This window comes from Cricetulus griseus, chromosome 2 (genome assembly GCF_003668045.3).
Source record: "Cricetulus griseus strain 17A/GY chromosome 2, alternate assembly CriGri-PICRH-1.0, whole genome shotgun sequence".
In the NCBI taxonomy this organism is placed as follows: domain Eukaryota; kingdom Metazoa; phylum Chordata; class Mammalia; order Rodentia; family Cricetidae; genus Cricetulus; species Cricetulus griseus.
In genome coordinates, this window is record NC_048595.1 from 117,144,159 (window position 1) to 117,157,145 (window position 12,987).

Genomic DNA, 12,987 nt, shown 5'->3' on the forward strand with positions numbered 1-12,987 from the left:
CATACAGTCAAGGAATGGCTTCTAACTCTGAAGCATCTCCCACTTATTTTGAATACATTCTTTCAAAGTCACCAACTAAGATAATTATCTTTGTCCTTTAACTGACAAATTCAGTGTTAATAAAAATCTTTAAAGGATTTAATATGAATTGCTGTGAGTTGACCCTTCAAAGAATGTCAGATTTGTAATAAATTGTTATTTAAATCATTTTAAGTTTGCTTAATTTTTGTAAGTAAATTTAGACTATAAAATGCAGAAGTCATATCCTGCCCTGCTTTAGCTGCATACCTGAACAGTGACGGACTGTTTCAAAAGTTCTTCTATAAAGGTCCAATTTGACTGCATCTGTCTCTGAAAAGAGAAAATATGTTTGCATTGAAACTATTACTCTTGATTATGCACATATTTAAATTTATGGCACAACTGTGAAGGTCATTATTAAAATACCTTTGTAATTTCTTTTTTTTCCTTTGTAATTTCTTTTGTTTTTAAAGATTTCATTCATTTATTATGTATACAACATTCTGCTCCCATGTATACCTGCACACCAGAAGAGGGCACCAGATCTCATAACGGATGGTTGTGAGCCACCATGTGGTTGCTGGGAATTGAACTCAGGACCTCTGGAAGAGCAGTCGGTGCTCTTAACCTCTGAGCCATCTCTCCAGCCCCTTTGTAATTTCTTACAATAAAAACTTAGCTGACATACTTAAAGAAATAAATCTAAAATTGTTCTAATCCAAAAGAAACCGTATCTGGCTTTACTTTATAAAAGTAGTACTTCTATAGGTTTATACATGTTTTAAATATTTAATTTGTTGTTACATATAATTTAACTGAATAAAAATGACAGTGATATGTATTTTTAAGTTTACATGCCAGTCTTGCCTACTCTTCTACTCTTTTTTTTTTTTTTTTTTTTGCTTTTTAGAGACAGGGTTTCTCTATGTAGACATGGCTGTCCTGGAGCTCACTCTGTAGACCAAACTGGTCTATAATTCACAAAAGATCTACTTGTCTTTGCCTTCTGAGTGCTGGGATTAAAGATGGTGCCACCACCACCAGGTCCTATTCTCCTTCTTACATGAGATTTTCCTTTATTTTTAATATCTCAAAGATAGCCTATCTTATTAAAGCTTTTGTGTAGTTTTACATTAAAAGAAAAACGTCATAATGCTTTCATTTAACAAACAGTCATCTATCTGGCAATTCCAATTCTATTCATGACTCTATATAGCAAGGAAGAGAGCTTGAGTGGACTTTTTAACAGCTTCTCAAAACCTCATTTTTCTAACTAGAAAGCCTGGAAGACACTCTTTCAGCATATTCTGTTCTTAAAGACTGAGATTCCTGGACACTGTTGAAAACCAGAAGCAATAAACGCACTTCCAAAAGCAAGCAAGTAGTTTCCAATACAGAAAAAGTATGAGAAGTAATTTAAACTTCAAAAACCAAAGCCAGAGTCCTAAAGAGCAAAGACACAGCCCTTTGTAATGTAAACCTTTGATTCCAGCAGTCAGGAGGCAGATCTCTTTTAAGTTCAAGGCCAGACTGGTCTACAAGAGTTCCAGGACAGCCAGGGCTAGATAGGGAATGGTTCTCAATCAACAATCAAGGTACAGACTCCTATCAGACCATCATATGATTATATTTATAAAAATACATTAATGAATAAAAGGTATATTCACTACTTGTGACTTTAAAAGACTGGAAAACACTAACATAAGGTGCTGACTGCACTGAATCAGTACTTCCTAACTAAAAGGAGCACAGGAATGGCAGTAGTCAGCAACTAAGATAGCCTTTTCTGGTCTCTCTGCCTCTTGGTCTGAATCATTTACATAGTCCCCTCCCCCACCACAGAAGGGGAGAGTCATCAACAGACTACCAGTCCTAATGTGACAATATCACTTCCATGAAGCTTCCATCTTGACAGCACTCTCTTGTTAATTTAATCAAGGAAAAACACCCCATATTGTGAGCAGGCCTGAAGCCCACAGGATGGGAAACTAAAATATTCAACCCAAATGCATTCTTTTAGTCCCAATTAAGGCTTCAGGAACAGCCTCTAAGTGACAATTTGACTAAATCTTCATGGAGGATCCTTAGCCAGGAACCACCTAGATAATGTCCAAAAACAAACAAACAAACAAACAAACAAAAAACAAAAAGAAAAGAAAAACAAACAAACCCCCCCCCAAACCAAAAAACCCCAAATCTTAGAAACTGAGTGAGATATGTGCTGTTTCATTTCAGTACCCTTTTTATTATGTAACCATTATTAAAGTAATGACTTAGTTACTACTGGAAAAAAAATACTCATCTCTGAGCCACTAGAACATCAAAGCCTGAAAGGACACCTTGGTTTGGACACCTATCTATCATGCTACTTTGAGGATATGACAGCAGAGTCTGGTCATGATCATGGAGTCTCAGTGGCAGGGTTTGATCAAGCTGTACATACCAAAACTGTGACTTTGGGTCAGCCAGCCTTGAGACTGTGATCAACTACTTGAGCATTAACAAATAACAGGTCATGCCTACATAACACAGGTCCAAGAAACTATGATTACTGAAGATGAAGCAAAACACTGGTCAAGAATACACTCTGACTACTGTCACATATTGATGCCAGGCATGCCTTGACTCCTCATGAAAGAATACATGAAACTCCCCATTTGGCATTCCACCTGTTCTCTGCCCTATGTACTTCTTACCTGTCCTAGTTTGCTTACTACTGCTAGGTAAGACCATGACTAAAAGCAGCTTGGGGAGGTACTGTGGAATAATCCTTCTGTACACTGTGATGATATATTATTCTCATTAATTAATTAAGAAGCTGACAGGCCAGCAGCCAGGCAGAAGTGTAGGCAGGACAACCAGACATGGAAGAATCTGTGGAGGACAGTCCAAGGAATTGTCAGCCAGATGCAGAGGGAGCTGGAGAAGAATGTGCTATGTTAATAAAGGTACCATCACGTGGCAGAGCATAAATAAGGGATACGGGTTAACTTAAAATGTAAGAGCTAGTTAGGAAGAGCATGAGCATTTACAATTAATATAAGCCTCAGAGTGGTAGGGACTGGAAAACTGCCTACAGGGAGGAAAGGCTTTTATCTTATAGCTTTTAGATCATTATGAAGAGAAGAAAATGTCACCACTAGGGCCAAGTAATAAGGGACAGAACACGATTGATACAATTCAGATTTTTGTTTTACAACTGGGTGATGTTAATGAGTATGTTTCAATTGTCTTATCAAGCCATTTAAATCACAAGAATGTCAGAGTAGTGTAATTCTTACCCAAAGAATATCAACAATGTGGACTACATGATGGCTATAATCTAAATAAATTAAACTATGTATCAAAGGAAGAAGGTGGATGAGAGAAATCTTACAAGGATCCACCCCTAGATAAAGGCTACAAGCAACTGGTGACTGCTAGGATGGAGAGTTGGTCTTCCCCAGGGATGAGCCCCTGATCTGTTATCAAACACCAGTGGTCAGTTTTTGAAACATATGTACACAAGCATCATTAAGTGGACTCAGCACTCAGAAAGTTGTACATACATACATTCATAGATACATACATACATACATACATATATTTATGTGCATGTATACATGTGCCAATAATCAAAAAAGAAAAGTTTCTTTTAAAAAAAAAGTTAACTACTATGCCCAAATCCAACAAGAGAATATAGTACCAAAAGCACATAATTTACTTACACAAGCTAATTTAAGCAGAGAGCATTGTTCCTACATATTTCACCATAATAATGCTCAAAGTCAAGGCATGTATGATAGGTTATCAACCTGGGACTATATTTCATATTTTCTATTCCGCCATTAAAAAGCAAGGCACTCATTTAAGCTTTATAGGTAACAGCCCCAGCAGAAACAAACTCACTTTCCACCTCCAGGAGACTACATTTGGACATGCACAACTCTCATTTTAAGATTACATTTCATACATCTGTTCAACTATGTTCATAGCAGCATTATTTGTAATAGCCACAACTGAAAGCAACCTAAATGCCCCTCACCTGAAGAATGGGTTGAGAAAATGTGGTACATTTACACTACTCAGCAGAAAAAAACAAAAAAACAAAACAACACAAAAAAATCTTGAAATTTGCAGGAAAATGGATATAACTAGAAGAAACCATCCTGAGTGAGGTAACCCAGTCACAAAAAGATAAACATGGTATGTACTTACTCATGATTTTTAGACATTGAGCAAAGGATTACCAGTCTACAATCCACACTGCCAGAGGATTGAATCAACCAATATACCTTTATAGTAATAGATAAGAATGACCATCTAATTTACTAATGAGGTAACTTGTGAAATAAAATTGAAAATCAGATTATATGTCAGCTGAAATAGAAAGGATTAATTATGGCAAATTGGAGCACATGGTTATGCTACCAAAGATCTACTTGTGATCAGGTTTACCTAAGTGACAAAATAAAGTGACTCTTGATCACTATGTATCTCTACTTCTTTATCTGTAAAATGGATATGTCATTTTCTCTCCTACTTTTTACCACACTAAAAAATGAATAATCATTGGTATATCAAATATACTGCAAATGCAATATGCATTTCCAGCCTAATAAAAACTACTACTAATGGAAAGACCAAACTATTTCTTTAAAAGCCGTAACAAACTTCATAAATATTGGAAACTCTGAGAATATACATCTAAAAGAAACTTTTATTTCATATGTACATACATAAATATATTGTAATTATTTTTATTACAGAAAAGCTTCCATTTTCAAATGTGGCAGTTTCCTTTAAAAATCCTTCTACATAAAAAAAATATGATTGCAGACAAATTTTTTAAGTATTCTGACAAAAGAAAGTCACAGAGGAGCCGGGCGGTGATGGCACACACCTTTAATCCCAGCACTCTAGAGGCAGAGGCAGAGGCAGAGGCAGAGGCAGAGGCAGAGGCAGAGGCAGAGGCAGAGGCAGAGGCAGAGGCAGAGGCAGAGGCAGAGGCAGAGGCAGAGGCAGAGGCAGAGGCAGAGGAATCTCTGTGAGTTCAAGACCAGCCTGGTTTACAAGAGCTAGTTCCAGGACATCCTCCAAAGCCAGAGAAACCCTGTCACGAAAAACGGAAAAAAAAGGGGGGGGGGGCACAGAGGAACAAAGTTAGAAGACAACAGACATTCACTATCTTGACTCCACATTAATAAAAGCAATAATCTCCAGAGTTCTCAGAATAAACCACCAGTGCATAGTAACAGCAATGACAGAACAACACTAGGACTATCTAGAGGTAAGTATCAACCACTACTGAAATAGAGCACCCACTACAAACAGTGTTACTACAGTTCGAACAAATATTAATAAACTAAAAGCATATCCCCTGAAGCAAAGCAAATACAATGCATTTCATATAGATCCTCTTATCAACATTTATTACAACACCTAACACAACTCAGAAGTGCTTGGCAAAGTACTACGTTTATGTACGCTGATTAAAATAAAGAATGTATTCTTAGAGGAATTACATAGACAGGAAGAGAAATAAAAATGCTTAGGTTGGGACTTCAGAATTATAGGCAATCTTTTAGTTCTCTTAATGTTGCTCTAATATTCTAATAATTAAATGATGTTAAACATCAGCATACTATTTCACAAAAGTATTTAATAAATGGGCCATAAGAGGAATTATGACAACTGCTAAAATTTGAGTATTTATTATGCATCAGTAAAGCAAACTCTCATGAACAGAACCAAAGGATATGCAGTTCATCTGTATAAATTCACTCTACTTATTTTTCAAAAGAAAAAGAAATGGCAGCTTACATTGCCATACTGAGGTACACATGAACTTCTTACAACACTAAGCTAATTTTGAGATTTCCTTAAATAGCTTTTGTTATTAAAGGAAATATCTGGAGGACTTCCAGAGGCTTTTCTATTGCTACAATACTGTCAGTCCTAACATGCAGATACCACAGATGACATCTGAGATCAAGTTGTTCAATGCTTCAAAGAACAAACCTGCCCACTCTATCAAGGAGCACATTTCATAAGTGTGGTAGTTTGAATTAATTTGCTCCATAAGTTCATTGGGAGTGGCACTATTAGGAGATGTGGCCTTGTTGGAATAGGTGTGGTATTATTGGAAGAAGCGTGTCACTATGGGGGTGGGCTTTGAGGTCTCCTATGCTCAAGCTACACACAGTCAGACACTTCACTGCCTGTTGCCTGTGGATCATAGATGTAAAATTCTTAGCTCTTTCTGCAGCACCATGTCTGGCTGCAGGCTGTCATGTCCCACCATAATGATAATGGACTGAACCTCTAAACTGTAAGCCACCCAATTAAACATTTTCCTTTATAAGAGTTTCTGTGGTCATGGTGCCTGTTCACAGCAATAAAAACCCTAACACAACAAGCATAGAGAATGATTTTCCATACCTCCAGAAGCTGAAACCAAGGAATATTTTAATCAAAGATTCACAAACCCCAAATCAGATTACTACATAAGGATCTACAGAGTTGAGGCCCAAAAACCTGCCTGTTTTATTTGGGGGGCTGGATTTTGAGATAAGACTTTACCCCATAGCCCAGGCTGACCCAGGCTAGCCTTGAATTTGTATCAGACCCCCTGCCTCAGAAGACTGAATTTCATGGAACTGATATGTTGGTATAATTCTGTTGTTTTCTGAGAATGGAAGAAATTATACACATATAAAAATTAAAAACATCAAACAGGGTTTCAAATAAATATATTTACTAAGTGGTTTAAGTCACAAGAAATTTTAAGTAATACCATAAAAGAATGTTTCCAACTAAACAATTCAATAGATAAAAACCTGTCTTCTTGTTTGAAGTAAATTTGATAATTGCTAAAAAGATTTAAGGAAAAGCACATCTAAAGAAATGTTATGCAAAAGAAACACTTTGATTTTTTGGGGGGGAGGGGGTTGTTTTGAGACAGTGTGTCTCTGTGGCTTTGGAGGGGGCCTGGAACTTAGCTCTTGTAGACCAGGCTGGTCTTGAACTCACAGAGATCCTCCTGCCTCTGCATCCCAAGTTCGGGGATTAAAGGCATGTGCCACCATTGCTTGGCTTAAAAGAAACTTTTTTTTGTTTGTATGTTTTGTTTGTTTTTTCAAGACAGGGTTTCTCTGTGTAGCTTTGGAGCCTATCCTGGCACTCGCTCTGGAGACCATGAGACCAGGCTGGCCTCGACCTCACAGAGATCCGCCTGCCTCTGCCTCCCGAGTGCTGGGATTAAAGGCGTGCACCACCAATGCCTGGCTTAAAAGAAACACTTTTAAAAGAAAATTCTTTCTTTTAAAATTACGTGTATATGTGTGTGGATTTGATCACCACTGCAGTTGCCTGCAGCAGGCCCAAAGAGTACAGTAGATAGCTGTGACCTGCCCAGTATGGATGCAGTGAACAAAACTCAGGTCCTTTGCTTTAGTGTTCTTAACCACTGAGCTGTATCTCCAGCTCCCAAAGAGAAACTTTCATTCTATTACATACAAATCCAACTGATTCATTTCAGGGAGACATATATATGTGTGCCCTTTGGTACTCTTGAAGAATTTATAACTAGAAGGAAACTTTGGAGCAATGCAAACCCATGATTTTCCCATAAGGAAACAGAGGATCAGAAAATCTTGATCAATTTACTCAAAGTCCAGACAACTTATAAGCAGAACCAAGATTGGAGAGACCAAGACATGTACAAATTGTTTTCCAATATTAAATAATAAAACTGCAACCTTTATAACTCTTCAAGATTAGTAGATGTTTACAGAAACATTAAACATAGAAAATGTTTATGTTTCCCCATGGCCTGAGTTTTTATTTACTACTCATTTACTTTATATTTGTCTTTAAAGAAACATTAACTGACAGTATACAAAAATTAAAAACAAAAACAAACATAGTTCTTACCAGATCATCTGATACACCATGGCGATCAATATGGTACAATGATGCTACATGAACACTAATCCACCAACTAAAGCCTAATGGATCCTTGGCCTGGGTCAGAGAAACAGAAGGTCTTCTTTGGTCACTTGATTTTTCAAAAAGTCTTTTAAGAAGTTTATTCAACCAATTCCAAAATGACTATAGAAACAAAAAGAAAATAATTCCGTTAAATTAAGACACTATTTTAAAGGCCTTTGACTTAAAGTTTATCCTGTTCATAATGAAGTACACACACAAAACCAAGCAACAATTATGAACCTTGATGTGTTTATATTTTACAGCTATCTTTTGTCAACACCCAATAGAACGTTCTGAAAGTTTATCTTTTAAATATATCATCTGGTAATCCTCACAGGGAACGACTAATAAAACTTTAGAGAACCTCAAGTAACCTCCCCCTCCCGGCACCCACACCCACACCCACACCCACACACACACCCACACCCACACACACACACACACACAGACCTCCAACACTAAGAGCCAGCTCAGCATACTACCAACTGCCCACTGCTCCTCATCACCATATCTGGGCTCACAACTCAGGTAAAAGCCCCCCTAGTTTGCTGGAAGCCACACCAGCACCCAGGACCAGTTAAGATCCCCCGACCAATGCCTGCAGACCACCACCACTTGCTTGGAGCTCACTCAGCCTACCATAACTCCCCCTGTCCCCATCACTTTATACCAGCCCACAATTCAGGTGGAATCACCTTGTATTACCAGAGTCATGATGGCACTCAGAACTAAGTGGTAAGGCCTCTGCCCACAGAACACCAACACTCCCTCAGTGCCTGCCCAAACTATCCCCCTCCACCAAGCACCCTTTCTCCCCACCACCATATCCTAGCCCACAAATACTGAGGAAACACCTACTCCACCTGATGCCAACAAAATCCCAGGTAACTCTGGCCGGAAAATAATTTCAGGCACAAAGCAGGTCTAAATAGATACAAGAAAATTGAAATAGCCCCCTGCATCCTGTGAAGCACCACAGATTAAAATTGATTTCAAGCCGGGCATTGGTGGAGCACGCCTTTAATCCCAGTACTGGGGAGGCAGAGGATATCTGTGAGTTCGAGACCAGCCTGGTCTACAAGAGCTAGTTCCAGGACAACAGCCTCCAAAGCCACAGAGAAACCCTGTCTCGGGGGAAAAAAAAAAAAATTGATTTCAACAACAGAAAGCCTACAAACTCATGGAAACTGAACAACTCTCTAATAAATGAATGCTGAGTCAAGGAAGGAATACGAAATTAAAACTTCCTAGAATTCAATAAAAATCAATGTACAACATACCCAGCCCTATGGGACTCAGTGAAAGTGGTGTTAATAGGAAATTTCATAGCACTAAGTTCCTACATAAGGAAATTGGAGAGACCTCATACTAGCAAATCAACAGCATTATGTGAAAACTCTAAAACAAAATGAAGCAAATAGGAGTAGAGAGCAGGAAATAATCAAATTGATGGCTGAAATCAATAAAATAGAAACGAAGATAGCAATACAAAGAATCAATGAAACAAAAAGTTCTTGAAGAAAAAAAATCAACAAGAAAAACAAACTTTTACTCAACCTAAGTAAAAAGAGAATGTCCAAATTAACAAAATCAGAAACAAAAAGCAGAACATAACGACACCAAGAAAATCAAAACCCTAATAGGGTTGGGAACTATGAATTCTAAGAAGGTTAAACAAAGTACTACACAATTACAATGCACAGGTCCAGAAGGTACAATGGCAGTCAGACAGACTTATGTTACTCACGTTCAAACTAGTCTTTGGGGAAACGACTTTCTACAACAACTCATGCAGACATCTATATTTCCACCTCTAAAGGTGCCAATTTCTCATATGCATTCAGAATTCTTCCCACAACACATACCCTATTGTTGATTCTGTATCCTAACACTGATGAATTTGTTTATCTTTTCTAGAAGTTTTCTAACAGAAATTTTGAGGTCTATTATGTAAAATATATGAGAGAGAGAGAGAGACAGAGAGACAGAGACACAGAGAGACAGAGAGAGGGAGAGGAGGGAGGGGAAAAAGAAGGGAGGGATGGGGAAGGAGAGGGGGGAGGGGGGAAGGAAAAGGGTGAGAGAGATCCATGTCATCTGCAAATAGGGGTGGTTTTGATTCCAGAGGGGGAGTGCTCCTGCCAAGAGACACAACAAACATTCAAATGTTCCACTGGACCAGAAGCTGATTTCCCCTTGGCCACTTTGGGCTTCTGATGCCCTTAAGCCAAAAGGCTGAGAAGGGGTAATAGTGTTAGGAGAGGTGACCGATCCAGATTGCCGTAGGGAAATTGGATTGCTTCTTTACAATGGAGGTAAGAAAGATTATGTCTGGAGTACAGGAGATCCTGCAGGGCATCATTTGGTACTACCATGTCAGGTGATTAAAGTCAATGGGAAACTACAATAGCCTAATCCAGGCAGGATGATAAAGGGCAGAGATCCTTCAATTAGTCACTCCTCCAGAAGAAATTGCTGAGGCTCTTGCTAAGGATGGAGGAAACACAGAATGTAACAGAGAAAGGTAGTTAAAAATACCAACTAAGGGGCTAGAGAAATGGCTCAGAGGTTAAGAGCACTGTCTGCTCTTCCAGAGGTCCTGAGTTCAATTCCCAGCAACCATATGGTAGCTCACAACCATCTGTAATGAGATCTGGTGTCCTCTTCTGGTATGCATGTAGAACACTGTATACTAAGTTCACATGAACAGTTGCAGAAATGAGGATTATAACTGACAAGTATCTGTCATAGTTTGTTAAGTATGTGTTTGCACAAAAGTATTTGTGTTTTCTTTCCTGGATTTATCATGTAATGTAACATCAACTGAGAGAATTTATCATCTTCAAGTTTTGAGATACTAAAAGAATGTCCTTCTAGGAACACTGCCACCTATTCTAAAATATATAATGCATATGAGGTTATACAAGTTCAGTTATATCATGTTAGGCATAATTATGAAATAAGGAGATATCAGCATGTATCAAGTTGACAATGAGTAGACTTGTGATGGCTATCCTTGATTGTCAACCTGACTATATCTGGGATTAACTAAAACCCAAGCAGATGGGTAAACCTGTGAGAGATTTTCTTAACTGAATCATTTGAAGTGGGAAGACCTTCCCTAAAGCCAGATCTTTTGAGGTGGGAAGATCTGCCTTAAGTCTTCACCAAATGTTTTGGTGGCAGCCTATATAAACATGGAAAAGGGGAAGCTCTTGGCTCTTTGCCTGCTTGCCCTCATTCTCGCTGGCAACTTTATTCCTTCCCTTGTATCAGAGTCTACTTTCAAATTCTGGCATATACTGAAAAGCAGATGAGACAGACTTCCAGACTCTTAGACTGAACACTACTTACTGGATTCATGGACTTTCCATCAGGAGACAGCAATTGTTGGGATATTTGTACCATAACCTATTAACCATTTTAATAAATCCCACTCTTACACAGAGATTTAGTCAATCAGTTTCTCTAGAGAATCTTAACTAATACATTATCTGACCAAACCAAAAAAAAAAAAAAAAAAAAAAAGGGGGGGGGGCATGAGAAAAGCAACCAATAGCTCTACAAGGTATGACAAGCATTAACTACAACAACCAACAGATGATGATAACCATAAAGGTGCAGTAGGGGCAAATATACCTTGGCAGTAACAACAGCTCTCTAATTGGACTTCTAAGACCCACTCAAGAAGGAAATCTGATATAACCAGAAACCTAACCAACTTCTCTGGGCTAGTGTAGTCATGAATCTTAAGATGAAACTACAAATGCCATTTTATGAAACCAATATAATACTCAACTATATTCTAAAAAGCTGTCCTTACACTCACAGATATGTATAGGTCTTACCTCTTCTCGAGGAAATTTATAATTGGAGACCACAACAAAAACACACAGCTGATCAAAGGTAAAGTAGTAGAGCACCATCTCATCTGATAACATCTACAACAAACTAAGGCACATAAGGATCAGGGATTGTTTCAGAAAGGGATGGTGGAGATGACAAGAGTCAAAGAAACAGGAATCTTGCTGTGTCAGAGAAGCTACACCCATGATATGTCACCGTCATAGCTGCTAAACACAAAGTGAACAAGAATGACACCAAGGAAGGGGGAAAGCACAGGAAGCTTCAGTTCTACAGAAAGAATTACAGGCAACTACAGAATGTTAAGAGTGAGAAAAACAGCCTTCCACAAAGAAAAATCACACCAATACACACAAATATACATGTAAATAAAGAAAAAGAGACTGTTAAATCTGAATTAGAGCCAAGCAGTAGGGAATAGATGAGAGGGTTTGAAGGGAGGAAATGATGTAACGATGGATGGATGGAGGAAAGAAGATGATAGATACATACAGATAGATACAGATAGATACAGACAGGCAGGCAGGCAGGCAGGCAGGCAGGCAGGCCAACCACTTAACTCCAACTCCGCTTCCTACCAACTCATCCTGAAATACTTCTCTGAGGTGAAGTCAAGAATTCCACTTTCACTTCAGAAGAGCTCCCTGAAGAGATCCCCTCAGGATGCATCGGATCTATCTATGGCTCCTGCCTCACTGCTTGTGACACTTCTACATCAACACTCAGCAATTTATGCTTTTTTATTCATCAAGGCCAACAGCATCTTGCAATTCCAGTATTTCTTTGTGTATAGCAGCACATGGGCACACACACCCTTTTTTCTGCTTTCCTACATAAAAAGTGGTAGAGTATAATCCTTGCACTTTGCTCATGTCATTTCACAATGTATTGTGGAAATCATATTACTTCAAGAAACCTCATTCTACCATGTTCAATGTTCATTTTATATGGCACAGAGTACACAGATAGTAGGTTAAATGTTATACTGGATGCACATTTTGAATTTTCTTGAAGTTAACACTGAAATTAGTAGGTTAAGTAAAGCAAGATGAGTCCCTCCAACTAACCAGACGTCATTCAAACTAAAAAGCTGCCTGTACATCAAGGAAGTCTTCTTCAAGTTGGTGTGGC

At 38.4% G+C, this 12,987-nt stretch overlaps 1 protein-coding gene across 2 annotated transcripts in view; it reads right to left on the minus strand.

The window, feature by feature from the left end:
• The window catches only part of Mms22l (MMS22 like, DNA repair protein), a 110,175-nt gene that overhangs the window by 83,882 nt on the left and 13,306 nt on the right, over positions 1–12,987 (minus strand). For both annotated transcript variants that reach the window (XM_027403446.2, XM_035439945.1), the window contains exons 10-11: positions 7,936–8,112; positions 289–351 (exon numbers count right to left, since the gene is read on the minus strand). In XM_027403446.2, the coding sequence (XP_027259247.1) occupies positions 289–351; positions 7,936–8,112 (240 nt within the window). The remainder of the gene's footprint in view (positions 1–288; positions 352–7,935; positions 8,113–12,987) is intronic.